The sequence below is a fragment of the Ambystoma mexicanum genome, chromosome 8 (assembly GCF_040938575.1).
Source record: "Ambystoma mexicanum isolate Mex_15411 chromosome 8, UKY_AmexF1_1, whole genome shotgun sequence".
NCBI lineage: Eukaryota > Metazoa > Chordata > Amphibia > Caudata > Ambystomatidae > Ambystoma > Ambystoma mexicanum.
The window spans coordinates 1,626,129,610-1,626,147,050 of record NC_090929.1 but is presented as its reverse complement, the minus strand read 5'-3'; the positions used below and the strand labels follow the sequence as shown (position 1 = coordinate 1,626,147,050).

Sequence of the window (17,441 nt, the reverse complement as noted above, 5' to 3'; positions counted from 1 at the left end):
AAGGGTAAAGCAAAGCAAGCATTGGCAATGTGAACAGTTTGGGCTTTCATGTAGACATGGGAAAGGTACTGCTGTATTGGTATTAACTGGCCATTCATGGTAGCAGGTGCAAAATGCTTTGAGTACCTGAGCAACAACTAGCAGTGGCTGGCAAATGCCTAATACATATGCACAAGGCAAAACTGTTGGCTTTGCCAATGTTTGTTTTTAACAGGACTTCAGTGAAAGAGAGGCATGGTGCTTTTAAATTGAGTGGCTGAAGGCAGACCAGGTCAAGACATTTTTATTACACCAATACTGTGTTTACAACTCAAATTAACACTCACAAGCATTTTGAGAGCAACATTTGATGGTAAGGCTTGGTTAAAGCTGTCTCAAAGAATTCCAATGAGGTGGGTTTTTTGGATGGTGGGGGCAGGGACTGGGTGAGGATTGCTATGGGGATTAGCATGGCCATGAGAAGTCAATGGGTGCGCAAATAACCAAACACCAGCTACAAGCTTTGTGTCCCTCCTCATATGCCATTTCTCCCTATCTGTACTCAATGCTGTCATTGGGACAGATCTTCCCAGATCCGGGATCTGGCAAAAAATAATTCCCTAGATCTCAGATCCAGCTCCACAATCCTGGGAAATCTATGTGTACTATATGTTTATTTTAAAATGATGTGGTGTGTTTGTGTTTAAACTATGTTGGGCAGGGATTTGAACCATGGTTGCTAAGTTCCAAAGTGAGACACTTCCCCACATGACCAATTGTGGGTCTGAGCGGGAGCCCTGTGAAATCCCTTGTCAATGTTGCACTGTACTAGAAATATTGCTGTGCCTTTTTTAGGTTTAAAAGGGGGGGGAGATTTTGTTCTTTGCTGGGATGATAAATCCTCTGAGCGGAAGATGCAAATGTTCATGGGGGTGACTAAAATACCTGCCTTTCACCCTCCTAATCCATCCGTTGCTGGACCCGGCCCCTTTCACTGCGCAAGGAGGGATGTCCCACTAAAGAAAAGTCCATTTCCACCACTGTCTGTTTGCAAAAGCAGAAATGTAGGCTTATTTGTGGCACACCTAATAACTCATACAAAAAATGTCATGCAGTGGTGCAACACCATTGAGCAGATCGGCTCCAGCTCCCTCCCGAAATATTGGGCTTTGTTGACTCGACGTGGCTACATGTGCGGCACCAGGCCCTGGCTAGGGAGGGCTGAAGCTCTCCCGCTTTGAGTCAGAAGGCCTCTTCGATGTGTGTTGCCAGCCCGTAGCTTTGATAGCCACATCAAGAGCCTTTCACAGAGTGTTGTATTTGCTTATGTTTAAGCACTTGTTAAGGAGCGGCAATAGCATCAAACATGCAGAGGACAAAAGCCTATACATGCGATATCAACAGACTCACTTTGATAAAGCCAAAGTCTTAACTTCTGGTCTCAGCTTTTAGACGGTCAACCTCTCCAGGGATTAGCATAGCATTATGAACGTGAACAGCCTCTGAATTGGGGTGAAAGGTACGACTACTGGCCAAAGGGAAGGTGAAATCTATATTCAGCTTTCTAACTGGACTCAGAATTGGGAGAGAAGTGGGGGCAGGGCTGGCTGAAGATGTGTCAGGGCTGGTGGGGACCCATTTATTTTTGATGTTTGGGGTACACCCCTTGCCCTACATATTGGAATAAAAGGCTGAGACACCTGTGGAGGGCTTAAATCAATAGTGAAGTCAAAAGAATTGAGCAAGGTGGTTAAAAGCTGCATATTATCAGTAGGTTTCTGTGCCATAACATGGGGTTAGCTGCTTGGGTGCCCATTTCAGCGGTAAAAGCTGAAAGGCCCAGATGCCATCCCTCATGGGGAGACCAACAGCAGAATGGGTTTATTGGCCCCACATTGGCCCTGCTCGCTATTCGCTTTCAAAAGACCCTGCCGGGCTGACCAACAGAGTCGTGGTTAGATGGAACAAGACAGAGACGTTAAGCAGTGCCTGGGCTTCGCGGTTAACAAAGGCCCTGCAATTACTCGCATTAAACATTTCACTGTTAGCACCTGCATTCATATGCGTATATTTTAAGTAATTGAAATTGTGATGTGGGGTTAGCACTTGTATGCCAGGGGAGTGATTAGAAGTGAAGTGGTGACACGAGACATCTCATTCTCACAACAGTTCTTATGAAATGAAGGAGAGAGTTAGATGCTTGTAACTTTGAAGCTTCACAAGAATAGGCTCACTCGAATATGCAAAGATGTTCTATACAAGTACGTTTGCCCCTCTCCCACAGCCTCTGGTGTTAGCGCCTCTCCCAATATTTGAAGTGTTAGTAGCTCCCCCCGAGATTTTAGCCTATGTGCACCTCTGATGCCATGCACCCACCCTTAAATTAAGTGGCTGACAGGGCTGCTGAATGTAGGGGTGGGAGCTGGCCCACACATTCACTTACTACACTTTCACCCATGCATTCATCCACCACTCCTTGCATGTACTCATACATAAAACCAAACAGCATTGACACAAACATAAACACCAACATGTATGCATACATTGATACACATATAGATGCACATTTCATTTATATACACATTTAATTTCAAATAAAAAGACTTACATTACCTCCATGCACCCTTCAAAAGCAGCCGCGCAGCCACGGGAAAACCGGATGGCCCTCCCTTCACTCTGACACGTAGACATGCTGTCTGACAGGACAGAACTCCTCTCCTATCTGTCAACGTGTTCACGCTCTGCAACGTGAACACAATGACTGATAGGAGAGGAGTCCTCTATTGTCATTCAGCATGTCAATGTTGTCAGCTGAATAACGGGAGGCAGCAGAGCTCACTTCCGAGTCCTGCTGTCTCCCATTATTTTGATGTTTGTTGCAGAGCTAAACAGATTCGCAACAAACAGCAAAATAATTGCAGGGGCAGAGAGCAGCCAGCACGGTCCCCCGTGTGAATAACACACACGGGTGGACTGTGCTGCCTTCTACTCGGGCAGGGAGCTCTGAGCCCCCCCCAAGTTTGAGGCCCAGGGAGTTCTGCCCCTCCTGCCCTCCCCCCCTCGTGACGACCCTGCTGAGACAGGGCTGAAGAGGAGAGCTTAGTCGTGGCTTGGTTAGTGTTGATGTGCTAACGGCAACGTCTGTTGTGGCCTTCAGTTGGGAGCTTGGGGGTTGGTGTAGTGTATGGTTGTGTGAGATCTTCGAGGGGGGAGGGTTAGTCAGGGAAGGCAGGAATACACCTTATAAGGCAAAACAACCTGCAAACCTGCACTCCTACCCATGGCCATTTTCAGTTCCCATTTCTCTAGATCCCAATGTCACCCCTCTCTTTACCTCTCTCTCTTTCTCCCTCGCTCTATGTGTGTGTGTGTGTCTCTCTCTCTCCCCGTCTCAAATAGGTACATTGTACTGAACCTGTGTACCCAACACTAGGCCCTTTAAGACAAGGTAACAATACTTTCAGATGGATGGAGATGCAGAATATACTCAAACATCAATAACCAGGCTGACTCAGGAAGTTGGCAAACTACATCTGTTTTAATATCAATTATCTAAAACAGGGAGTTACAATGAACATCAACGAACATCTGCTTGATCTTCTCACTCAACAAATTTCATAAAAAGTAAAAAACTTGTCATCATTGACATCATTCTATGTGGCAAACTACAAAAATTCTACTTGGGAAAGTGATCGGCTTAATGGGAACATCTAGGTATACGTTCCATACTTGTCAGAGAACGTGATTAGGTCTATAACATCAGTTGGGGCATTTAAACCCTCCTATAGTGCAAGTCACTATGAACGTCATCAAATACCTGATGTCCCATTGGTTATACAAACTGTGGGGCTCTCTATTACGTGTCCCTCTACAATTGGTTGGCACCCTTGCACCCCTCTGTACTATTCCACACACGCTAGCAGAACGCAGGCTGGCACCCAGGTGTTGGTGGGCTGCTCATAACCATTGCTTCCCACTGCATTAGCCGGTTCGATAGCACAGCAAGTAGAGTGCTCGCTTTGACATCTGTGCAGAGACTGCTGATACAGGTTTGAATCCTGGCAGGGTCAAACTCAGCCTTTCATCCTTCTGAGGTCGATAAATGAGCACCACACACTGTGGGTAATAATAAGCAGCGCTCAGATGCCTGAGGGTTTGTAGCGCTATACTAAATTATTAGTATTATTATTAGCCTATCATCTATCATCACTCTTGTGGTCTGCCAGTCAATTAGCCCTTTGAACATTGGCCTTGGAAATGTTCTCTGTGCCTCAGAATAAAAGGGAGTAGAGGCATACTCTGTCTCTTGATTTCACTACAGCTTAACTCAGCATCTATTTTCATCCAACCACGTGACTAGAGACCATGTTTCAGAGCATTTGGGTATTTGAAATACTATTACATTATGAACCTCTGACGTCTTCAATGTTCTTGCTCCTCACCTCCAACAGGAGTCTGTTCTTTTCACACGTTTTGTAGCTACTAAATGAACATCCAAGCTCACTGTGGCCTTGACTTCCTGGTGCTGGTGCTGGCCAGCCAAGCTCTTCTTGAATCTACCTCCAGTATTAAGTCGTTATCCAACTGTGCCACACTGAAAAACCTTTTCCTTTTATTGGGTCCAGCTCTGCTAAGTGCGTTGTGGAATCATCCATAGTCCATACATTCCTATGCATATACGTTCTATTCACTACGTAGCCAGCCTTTGAGAATACTTCATCTACTTGCGTTACTGCGTCTGTACAATTGTAAAATGACTTGACATATTCTTCATCGTTTCGGTAGCAGGAGCATCTCAGCTCGAGCCTGAAATGTTGCTCATCGTTAACACCTCCTCCTTAGATCTTCCTAGAATGCGTACATTCTTCAGCCTCTTGTATCTTCTCTGGATACGTCAGCTCTGCTTCGCATGACATCATCAATCTTCTCTTTTGCTCGTTTTTCACACTTCTTCCGGAATTTCATTCAGATGGCCATCATATTGTCGGGAGTGCATATATGGCTTTCTCAATGGGTACCTTACTTCCAGAATTCTTTTCGGTATAGGTACTCTCACTGGTACTGCACGTGTCTCACACTCTGGCTCCCAACATATGGGCATCATGGGGGTGGAGCATTGAGTGGGGGTACTTGGCTCCACCTCTACAGTACCCCATAAGGAACCAAACAGACATGTGCGAGTTGGCAGATGAGGGAAAGGGGTGGTGTGGAAACGCAGACATTACCATAACCTGCTAAGGCTTATGGGAGGCAAAATGTTAAGTTTCAGTGGATTGGCATCTTAAAATGTGAGGACCACAGTCATCCATTTCTCCTTTCTTAGTTTGTTTGTGAGGAGGTTGGGCGATGCCACACACCTCACTCTAGCAAGCTCAGGTGCTATACTGAGTGGCCTGCTGGGCTTTTTGCCAGTTGAGGTGCTAGTGTTGTCCCATTATGGCACGCCTACTGAGAAATGCTGCTACAGTACTTCCTGTAATATCATCTGGGATAAAGTTCACACAATGGCACTTCGAGTGTTGTCACTACCGCTGCCCCTGGCATTTTGGTGTACTGATCTCGCTGCCAGGCATGCAAACACAATGTGAAAAACAGCAGCACTTTCCAAACTCGTTAGCAGAAAAAAGTGACAGCACTTCCTGTGATGTACTTGGGGTCAAAGGTCAAATAATGGCACTTCCTGTGATGCCACTTCTGGTATCCCGTGCATTTTTGTGAATATCAGTGGTCGAAGTGGGCGTGAGCGGTGCGCCTTTATTTAAAAAAAAAAAAAAAATCCTATACTTTGATTTTAAAAAGAAAGCATTCCGGAATGGTTTAGTTTTGAAAGAAAAGTGTAGGAAGAAGTTGAAACTTGCACTTCAGTGCACTGCACTGAACATTCCCTTAAACGGCAGTTGTGTTTGTTTGGGGGGTTTGGATTGCGCATGGTGATGCGGTTTGTGGTGAGCGGGGGCAGGCCACAGGGAATATTGCGAGCCACTAATTATTTGCATACACTTCGACCACTGCGCAATATGAAAAGGAGCAGATCTTTCTGGACGACGCTGCAGGTAGACTGCGACAGCCACAGTCCGACCTGCAGGAGGTGCACAGAGAGCCTTTCTGCAGCGCGGCAGCCTGTGCCGGTTAGGCCCTCAATGAGACAGCAGCAGTACACCTTGGAGCTTAGTGCGAGAGCAGCACAACTACATTCCCTGCCCCATGCCTATCAAGAATACATGAAGCATTTTCTTCGCACATTCCCCACTAACAGGTCTCGAGTTTCAATTGAACGGGTAGTATAGCTCAGTGGCAACAAGACGACGTAGAGCAACACAGGTTCGAATCCCGGGTCGCGCTTAGAAACCTGTTTGGTATTAAGCGTGTTATAAATAAACAATTATACATATTATATTCTCACCCGCTGAATTTTCGGGTTAGCACGTGGAACTATTTCATTCTTCACACTACAAGCTTCCTCCTCTGGCGCCCATCTCCATTCACTCATGATATGCTGTGTTGCCAGATTGGTACCAAAGAATTCAAAATGAAATAATATACTACCTAAATGGAATACTGTTTTTTAAAATAGAAGTGTGTTTCTCCTCTTGAGTTGAGAACTAGAGCTTTTCACCAGACACATACACCGCTAGTGAATGCACTGTACGTCTGTGCCAAGCAAATCTACTCACTTAGTTGAGCCTAGCCAGCCACCCAAGTCCTAAACCGGCAAAATGCACACATGCATCTCCTAAACTAAACTCTTCAGAATTTCCAGCACATTGACTACGGTCACCGTGGGCGTTCCAACCGAAAAAGCGCATTGAGGCCACACAACTGGGAAAAGAGTGCTATATAAATAACCAAGTACAATACAATACAATACACTTTGGGCGTCATTATCATTTCAGACATACGTTGCATGGAGGGCGCCATGCCCGTTTGCACTTACGTGCAGCAAGTCTCCTTTGTGAAATGTCCTAATTTCCCACTGCCTAGTGGAAAAGTGAAGAGTAAAACATAGGTGAAATCGCCTTTCACTCTTCAGCTTTCCATTATGTGATGGAAAAATGTAAATTCCTCCTGCAATTGACAAGTGTGGGAGACATTTACTATGGATTTCTCTGGAATCTGCCTGCTTTTACCAGGTGGTCATTTCAGGTGGAATCCATAGGAATCCACAGCATCACTCCCAGCATGAAACGCTTTGGTGTGGGTTAGGCATCCAAATGTGTCACAGGAAGCATGAAATGGAGGCAGATATAGAGTGTCTGCCTCTTACCCAACTCCACCTGGCAAATAAATGAAAATGATGCAGATCAGTCAAAATGGCCATAAGCACTTTTACTAACACTTATTAATTCACGTCAGGGCGGGAATTACCCTCCCCTCCATGGGTGTGGTGCCCTTCTTCACCAAGCAAATACACTCACATCAGGTTCACTAGTCCTTCATCAAAAAATGATTACTTGCAAGCCAGTTTGCACCTCTTTTTCTCCCACCCAGGTTCATGCACAATGCACAAAAGCTTTTCACTATTCAAAAGTTAGACCTGTTGGCTATGTCATGCTTGTCACTCACATTGGTCCTTTAGGTAAAACAGAAGCTAAGGTCACAGCATGTGTCCAGTAACTGCCCGAAAGAAATCTCGTGTCTTTTGATCTTTTGTCAGTCAAGAAATTGAAAGCACCCAATGAAACAAGTTGACAAATAGGGATGAGCAAAATGCAATCATTTTACATGTGCAAAGACCATAACATGATGCTAAATTTGCCTGTCTAATTTGTGCAAAAGTAAAAACAAATATCATCAATAATTGTGAAGCAGCTAAAATCCAGAATTTGTTTCTGATCTGGAAAATCTTCAGATTTGGGGGAGAATTACTCTAAAATTAGACGAGGTCTCTTTACTGTATTTTGTCTTCATTTTGCTTGTACACAAACCTGCAAATGCAATTTGCTGGCGTAGTTCGGCACACGAAAGTGAAAACTATTTATATGTGCTTTCCACTTTTTTTTAAGGAGAAACATCCTGCAAATGTGCAAAGTCAAACGAGAACTAATTCAATAATGCATGAATAATTTCAAATTTTTTAAGGTGTAAGATTTTAATTCTCATCTCATTTTGCATGGAGACATTTCATACTCCTTTGATGAAAAGTAAATGTTATCCAAAGTTGAGTAGATCATAAAGATGACAGACAGTTTTTGTTGATTTTATTTTCCTAAAATATGTTTTGCCTTTTTGATGCAGAAAATGCAATACAAGCCTTTGGCAATGGGACCGACCTCTGGCCACAACCCGGGCCCCGGATCCAGACCACCACGGCAACGACGACGGTCGGCTTCAGGACAAATCCCAAGCTACCCTTGCCCAGGAACCCGGACCTACACAACAATGAGATTCCAACAGACGACAATCTGCCATCCTGTGCCAATATGCAGGTAAGGGATCGCCAGATTAAATGTCTTCTCACCCATCGAGCTGGTCCATGGCTTCTGCAGATCATTGTCAACGACGTGCGAACATAAATGACGCCCTCCCCTTTTTCCAAAGTTGATTTCAGTCTCTAGCCAATGTCCCAGTGTTTGTATTTTAGATGGCCACACGTTGAGGGTTGCCTAGATCGGTTTATGGTCATAATACCGAATTAATAAATCTCGAAAAAAAAAAATTCGAAAAAAAGGCCGAAAAAAAAATATCAAATATTTTTTATGACGTTTTTTTTTTCGAGATTTTTGTTATTCGAGATTTTTTTTTTGGCCTTTTGACCGACCACCACCTAGATCATTGCCAGTGATTATGATTGAGTCAAAACCTTCCAGCCATCAACCTTCAGCTTTGCTTATGTCATCCAAAGTGAGAACAATGTGCCCAGACGTGTCCTGAGTCTGCTGTGTCGAATGGCCCAATTTACACTGCAGTGACGAGGAGGAAACGTGTCTAGGATTGCTTGTAATCGCGTTACGGAAGGGGTGTGACCTGGTAGCACATGCTGGACTGCTCCCCTTTTTAGGTTGTGTTTTACCTTCTGTAATGGCAAAGCAGGCTGGAAAAGTGATGACTCTAGCAATGCCAGTGGTTATGATTGATTCAATAATTTCAGCCATCTACCTTCAGTTTTGCTTATCTCACCCAAAGTGACACAGACATGGGTCCTGAGTCTGCTCTGCGTAAAGACCCAATGCACACTCCGATGACTATTCCTAATGAGGCTGAAACATGTCTGGGATTGATTGAGGTCTTCTGGAGAAGCCATGTGGCCTGGTAGTACGTGCTTGTCTGCCCATTTTTTGGATGGTGTTTTTCCTTCTGTAATGGCAGGGCAGGCTGAAAAAAAAAACATTATCAAAGCAGTGCCAGTGGTTATGATTGATTCAAAACATTTCAGCCATCAACCTTCAGTTTTACCTTAAGAACAGACCATTTTTGGAGAGGGAGACTAGGGCCTCAGTAAAAGATATGTTCTCACTGATGTGTATTGTCTGGGTTAGTCAGTGCCAATTGCCAATTGATTCCCCTGACTTGGTAGAGATTGACGCTACGTTGTCTACATCCCAACAAGTATGCTGGTTTTGATGGAGTGCATAATCTTGGCTCACATTGACCCTCATTGAGCCATGAGACAAGATCAAGAACTAACTGCTAATCACTGAGCCACCAGTGGCCTGGAGATGAAAGTATATCAGCATCATGGGTGGGGGGCACACCCAATCAGGTTCCTCTGATCTCAGCCCATGTTCCATGGAACCCAGGGGCTGCTTGCACCACTGCGCCATCTTCCGCCCACCCTCCCATTTTAAAAAACTGTTTCCCAGTCCCCCTGCCCCACTTACTTGATTGTTAAGGCACGTGCGCCCGCCACGGCCTCTTCACTGCCTCTCATTTTTCCATCTTAGCAAAGGATTTTCATTCATTGAACAAGATGCGTGCAGAGTCCCATTAAATGAATGACAATCCTTTCTTTCAACACTCCGGGTTACCAGTTTGGTAACCCGGGGTGCTAACAGCATTAGCACCCCGTTCCAAGGGCTGGAATGGGGGTAAAATCCCAGTGCCCTCGTTATGGGCCCTTCCTTCACTCGACCTCGGGCTGCTGTGTTGTTTCCCCGGTTCCAGCCCTTGGAACGGGGTGCTAACACTATAATGGGTCAGTCCAGCAACCCATTATCCATCCCTTCTGCATCAGAATGGTAGCAGCTCTGGTTTCCTCAAAATGCATCCAAACATGCTTCCTGAAGCGCCCATGGTGGGCAGGCTTGCTGGCATCCTCTTCTGATGCATCAGTACTGCCCTTAGAGGGTGACTTGCCAGGCCCATCCGTTCTGTGACCTGGCTCCTATTCAGATCCAATTCGGAACTAGATTGCGATTCCTACTGCTGCCTTAAGTGAGCAGCAGAGAGGTAGAGAAGACCTGGGTTATGCGCGCATCAACCATTATACGCCCATGCTCACTAACTCAAGGATTCCCCCTGTTCCACACCCGGATGCTCGCCACCAGTCATCTCCTTGTAAGGCCTTCCCCTTACACACTCTTTAGGAGAGCAATACATCTGTGACAGGGGCCCCAGCATCGTTCGTGAACATCTCTTGCTCTTTTTGAGTGCATTTGGAGTTACAGACTCCTATGGGTGACGTCTGGCCTTCATTTAATACCTCTAAATCTGCTTCATTCACAGCACTTTCACTTTTAACCATTTTCTAGTTCCAACATAAAATAGAACTTCATAGAGTGTTAAGTGTGGATCTTCCATCGAATACACAATTCTGAGGCAGATGTCTGACCGTAAAAGAGTGTTGTGTCAAACAGCACAGCAACACCATGGATGCTGCTGCTATGTCACAGTTTAGGTGGAAAATTCAAAAGAACCTAGATCGCAAATTTACTGCTCAGCACTAGAATGCCAATTTAAGGAGGAAACATATTTGTCTGATGGGAAGATCACTGTATTTGTGTAACAGTTTATTGAGAGGCCACCCTCAACACAGGGAGGTCCTTCCCTCCCCACTCAAGGTGTCACGCAACAAACTAACCAGTTCTTTTATTAAGCCCTATTTCAGACCCATATCAGGCCCCTGGGATCCCTCCCCCTGACTTACCAATGAGCCAAGATCCAGGCCGGTGTACGGGAAATATATTTGTATTTATCTCAATTTAAAGTAATAGAAATCACACTGAACTACACGCGCCACCTTCTTTGTGGCTCACCATTAACTTCTCGTTGCTCAAATAAATTACACAAATTAGTTAAAAAAACACAAATCACAATTCTTTACTTTCTACAAAAGTCACTTCCAGAAATAATTAAACTGATCAATAACCAAAACAATTATATATATAGTTCTGTGCAATTTTGATTTTCCTGCAGGTTTAAAAGAAAAAAAACTTGAAGTAGGGTTTTAACATTGGTACAAATACATGTGGCAATTATGATTTCACCCACAATTTGGGTTTAAAATAAACACAGAGTGATTTAGTGGCTTGTTTTTCAGACCCCCCCTTTCTTTAGTCTGTGTTGAGGAAGTCAGACAGAAAAATTGTAATGATTTAGGGAATTTTGGACTGCAGACCACCCCCCCTCTCCACTGAAAGGACTGTGTTGGGGAAGCTGGATGGTAACAATTGGGATGATTTGAGAATTTAGGATTTTTTGCCCCCTCGTCCCCCACTTGAATGCCTGTGTTAGGGGAAAGTTGGACAAAAAGATTGGACTGATTTAAGAACAAAGACACCCCTCTTCCATAAAGAAGTCGGGTTCAACTGGACAAAAAGGATTACACAATTAAAATATAGGCTATAGTTTTTCAGCGCACACTGGGAAGTGAGCTTTGTTAATTTCGAATTTTAACAAAAATCATTCCGTAGTTTTCCACCGAATGGAGAATTAATTAAATTCATCTTTTTAATTAAATAGGCTAAGCATCTACACAGTGTTCCCCCCTGCCCACTATAAAGGGAAAAGGATTTAAGGCAAGCAGACTCCCCACCTTTTGTTTCCCAGAGCTCAGTTCTACTTGCATAGAAAGCCTCTGTTTAAAGTTCAATACAGCCAGCTGTATGTCAGCACCCTCTCGAAAGATAGGATAGGTTCTGATCACCCCACTCTCAAAGATGGCCTCCCGCTCTCCACCATAGGACCCAGTCAGCATTTACACCTTCCTAGCAATAGACAGCTCCACCCAGATGCACTCTCAGCAATCTCCTCTGGTGTTTCCTGTCAGCTGTAAGATTGTAAGTTGCAGCAGAACTGTTTTGATGGTACATTTCAGCGGTTTATAGTGACATTTTCGAAAGTCACAATTTTGAATGCCTTTTTCTCGAATGAAAAATGGCGGAAAAAAAATGTTGAATTTTATTTTATTTTTTTAGTTTTTTTAATGGGGGGTTCCCCCCACGACCCTGTTTTTTTTATTGAGCCTTTTTTTTTTACTAACTAAACCCAAAAAAGCATATAAATAAAAATAAAATATATTCAACATTTTTTTTTGACATTTTATTTTGTTGACAAAAAGGCATTCGTAATTGTTCATTCAAAATTTTAACTGGATACCCATTTTTCAGCAGCTCTGTCCTGTCCTTCTAATGCAGCCCCCCCTTATATAGCAAAAATGAAACCACCAATTTTACAATCTTGAGGGAGTGCCCTGCCGAGTTCACACAAATAGAATTGGACAGTTACCCTTCTCTCTCCTCCCCACTCTAGCAGAACAGACACATGCCAGCTTAATTTACAAGCTCCATTTATTCTCATTTTTAATTTGTGGCAAAAACTAGTTATGTGGCAAAACTTCATAATTATATTAATATAGTTTCTGATCCAGCTAATCATGGGGAATTAAATAAGATGACAGCCAGGTCAGCATCATGTTGCACGGGCATATGGCAATTTTCGTCCATTTAACAGTTATGAATATGCAATTTATTAACCATATTTCTAATTTCATCCTCCACCCGTTCACCAACTCTCACATTTGGAACATTTTCAGATCATCCAGAAACCCATTTTAAATGGCCATTGCAGTTCCCTGAGTCGAAGGTGGATGAATTGTAGATCACTACAATCACCTGGAAATTACATAAAAGTGACACATAAATCAAAAATAATCCGAATTATGGTTGCTGGGAAAAAGGCCTAAATGAAAATTGTTCTTTTAAATTAATAGTAAATCTTCATGTGGGACGAATTGCAATTCTCCTGCCTTCAGGCCATATGGTCTCACTGGGCTCACCTGTAACCACAGTTTTTTCTTTATCAGTCTCTTTGAAGTGGGTTGCCTGTTGGAAGTTGGAGTTTCAGGCTCCCTTAATTTGATTGTCTTCACAGCTCCCCTCTTCACACCTACTGTCTACTGTAGCCCCCGGAGGATAGCTCAGGGGAAGCAAGACGACTCGCGAGCAATACAGCTTCGATCCCCGGGTCCGTGCTTAGAAACCTCTGGGTATTAAGCACATTATAAATAACCTATCATATCATATCATTGTGGTCATGCATCAGCCAGGCAATATGGTCCTACAGATATAGCCAGTCTAAAGAACACTTGGCTTTCTACACCTTCCAGAGCAAGTCACATTTTATTGCCGTTGTAAACAGTAGGATGCCAGCCTTCCAGTGTGGAATTTCCTTGTGACAGGTGTCCTACAGACAGCAAAAGGGTTTGCCTCTGGCCTACAGCAGTTTTCCCACGGAAAACAAAGTGGCTTTTCACATGTCACTGGTATTCTGTGTGCAAAACATAATACGCATAAGTTTTTGTCAACCCGCACCATGGGCCTCATTCCGAGTATGGCGGTAAGGGATAGCGGCCACCGGTAACGAGACCGGTGGCGGTATTCCCTTACCGCCATACTCCGAGTTCCCTCTGCGCCCTCGCCCTTAACGCCTGCTTTGAGCAGGTGTTAAAGTCGAGGGCGCAAAGGGGCCTGCAAGCCAATAACGGTGACCGTAATGAACGGTCACCGTTATTTGCATCTTCCCCATTCCCATTGAGCCCTATGGGGGCTCATTTGGGAATGGGGAAGAGCCTTGGTGAATGGGGAATTACCGCCCCGCCAACCTTGGAATGGGGCGGTGATTCCGCCATCCACCAAGGCGCTGCCGGTCCGGGTACGGCGTCAACCAAGGCGTTAATAGCGCCATTGGTTAGCGCCGTACTCGGAATGAGGCCCCATGTCTTTTCCCCTGACATTCTTCCTGTTAGCAGAGGTACAATTTTAACATTTAAAGTGCAAATACACATGCGTAGCCATTTTTGTGACAGTTCTTAAAAAATCCTGGTTTTCATGTGAAAGGAACCTTTGATTTTTCTTCTTGCTTTGTGTATTACAATTTTGCTTTTCCTTGGGTAATGACAGGTAGGTCTTTTTCACATGGCCCTTCACCTTTCATTTGAAATCACACATGCAAAGCCGTTTTGTGTGAGTATTGAAACATCCTGCTTTTCATGTTAAAGGGACTTCTGTTTGAGGCCTTTGAATGCACCCCACATGTATGACAGCTGTAATTAAAAGAAAAGTGACCCCCCCCATCATGCATTGCAACACTTGACCTCATGCTTTGTGTAGTATTCACCCCAATTCTCCCCACCTAGGCTGGACGGCTGGGTGGGGAGCTCCTCAGCATTGATCTTTGGGTGCACTGGTGTTCACGTTTGTTTACTTGTGACCTAAAAGCTTCTCTCCCTGCTCCTCAGTGGTGTGAAGCGGACTTCCTGTGGCATAAAACAGGGTACGAAGCGTGTCATATCCTGACAAAACCGAGATTTTAATTGTAAATGAGAAAACTAACATCTAGACTCCCCACTGTTTGCCAAATACATGTGTTCATTGCCCAGAGCCCAAATCGGAAGTAAATAATTTGCGCATAATCGCAGATAATAAATTGACATTGAACAGCCATATTGCGTCAGTAACAACAGCTTGCTTTTTTCTTATTATGAAACAAAATACCTTCTCCCTTATTTGTCGTTTTCACACCAGGTGTTTGTGATGAATTCACTAGTATCCGCTGGCTTAGATTTTAATAACAGTATCTATCTAGATCTCCAAAATGCCTCATGTTACTGCATCAGAGGGTTCCAAATGGTGCAGCCAGCATGCCATTGAAACTCAATAAATGTGATCACATCACACCTGCACTGAGCTCTGTGCCTTGGCTCCCGGTAAAAAAAAAGCAAATCATGTGCCATTTAAAAGTCTTCAACATCCACATTTGAAACCTCTCTCAAATAGACTGAAACTACACACATGAATACGTTTGCTAAGATCTAACCAGGCCAGAAAGATAGTTGTACTGAAATATTGAAGAGAACGACAGGTGGGGGCGCTCATTTGCAGTCCAGGCGGCCAAACACTCTCTCACTCAGCTACCTAACCTATACCTGCATGAATGCATAATGTAATGTACTGTCTCATCTAAATGCATAATGTAATGTACTGTCTCATCTAAATGCATAATGTATTGTACTGTTCCTGTAACTAAGTGTAACTACAAGTAATAGCGCCGCAATGCCTAGGGGCTGCCTTGTGCGCTATACAAATGTAAAAAATAAAATAAAAAATAAATTGCATAGAGAGTCTAATTTATTGATTTTTTGGAAACATCTCAAAACGTTTGTTTTTAACCAGGTTAAATTGTGCTTCCTATTCCTACGACCCATCCCAGCTATCGTGCCATGATGCCCATGGGTGACTGCTGCGCTTTATAACATGACGTAACATAACCCTTCGATGCCCACTAAGCTCATTCTTCCATTCCACAATGATGCCACGTGCCCAGATCAATGGAAAGGACAGTCTCTTGCTGCCTGGGAGTTGGGACAGCAGGCAGCCGGGGTCAAGCAGCCACAGGACAGACAGCGGGGGCAGGCAGAGTGCAAGAACCCTTGAGTCATGCATATGTAATGTATGTGCTCTTGTATTGCGCCCTAGCTGCACGTGGCTCTGTAAGAAAAAAGGGGGTGGCGTTTATTAGTGGCACAGTGGGAGAAGCAGATGTGAAACCTGTGGTGTGCATGGGTGCAGGTCGGAGGTACCCACTTGCTGAGTGCCAATCTGCTTTGTATGGGTTTGTGGGAGAAACTTGAGAGTGTGTTATCCATAGGGAAGAGCCCAAGATCCGATAGCCTGGAGCGCTTTGGCCCTATCCCTGAGCCCGCTCCGCCCTGATAGTGTCCAGGACTTGCCTGGTCTCCCAGTAGCCCGCAGCCACTGTCTGCAAGCTAGCCACATTTCAATGCAATGGTTTCAGTGCATTGTGCAGCCTGCACCTCTAACGGACCAAAGCCAGACCCCACCCTGGTCTGAAGATCGGGCCAAATAGACATGGGCATTGGTCAAACATGGCATAGGCAGGGCCAAGCTCATCCTTTCATCCTTCCGAGGTCGATAATTGAGCACCACACACCGTGGGTAATAATAAGCAGCGCTCAGACACCTGAGGGTTCGTAGCGCTATATAAATGCTAAATTATTATTATTATTAAATGTACTACAGACCAGCATGATGGTAACACCTGTCAGAAATGGCATTAACGACTTGGTGAAATTACTTTTTGGGCCAATTGATGAAAGGACTGATCCATGCAGGTTCTACCCAACAGTACCTCCCCGTTGTGTGACCACGTGTGTGAATGCGTGAATGACTAACACAAAGACGCACTCTGAGAAACTAATTGTAAGTGGTCGGACTGAATAGCCCCAGTTCTCTTTGTGAGGTTTCTTTGGCAACTAGTATCGAAGGCTGGTGGGTGCGTAGAAAGGCATTGCCAACTTTGTGATGTTTGGTCCAAAACAATGGCAGAGCCAACCACGGGTGCTCAATTTCCTGTTGCCATGAACACATCCAGCGGTTGAAAGTGCCTGGGAATGTTGCACATCAATTGGGCTTTTAACTCAGTCTAGGCCAGTGGCCCAAAGGATGTCCGGGGAGGAGGGGGTCCATTGCTCTTCGAAAAAAGGGAGTACATTGTCTGCTTTCAATAGAAAATATGAGCAGATATGCAAAAATCCTTTTACTCAAGGGGGGCTGGGCAACAATAGGCTTACTCAAAGGAGGGCTCAGCACAAGAATGTTTGACTACCACTGACCCAGGCTGATCATGAGCCTAAGTCAGGATGAAAGATTTTTGGCGGCAGCAGGGGGACAGAGTCCAAGTCACAAACAACGAGGAAACTGAGGTCCAGAATCACCGTGCTAACACGGGGAAGTAAACTCAGGTTTAGGATTGAATAGGCCAGAAGTTGTCACAAGAGGTACAGTCTCTTACAATGGCCCTCATCATAAGGTTGGCGGAATGGGTTTGCCGGCACCGGTAAAGGTGCCGGTGCCGGTAAACCTATTCCGCTTTACCACAAGATCTCCTCGCGGGATCTGCAATGGGCACCTGGAAAAACCAGGCGTCCATACCGGATCCCGCAAGGACACCAGGGAGCTAACTAATGACGGGCCCGTTGTTAGCTCCATCCCCATTCCCATTGAGCC

The 17,441-nt window shown here is 44.6% G+C and overlaps 1 protein-coding gene across 2 annotated transcripts in view; it reads left to right on the top strand.

Annotated features, from left to right (window-relative positions):
- The window catches only part of GFRA1 (GDNF family receptor alpha 1), a 602,771-nt gene that overhangs the window by 523,066 nt on the left and 62,264 nt on the right, over positions 1–17,441 (top strand). For both annotated transcript variants that reach the window (XM_069611899.1, XM_069611900.1), the window contains one exon: positions 8,215–8,405. In XM_069611899.1, coding sequence (XP_069468000.1) covers positions 8,215–8,405 — 191 coding nt within the window. The remainder of the gene's footprint in view (positions 1–8,214; positions 8,406–17,441) is intronic.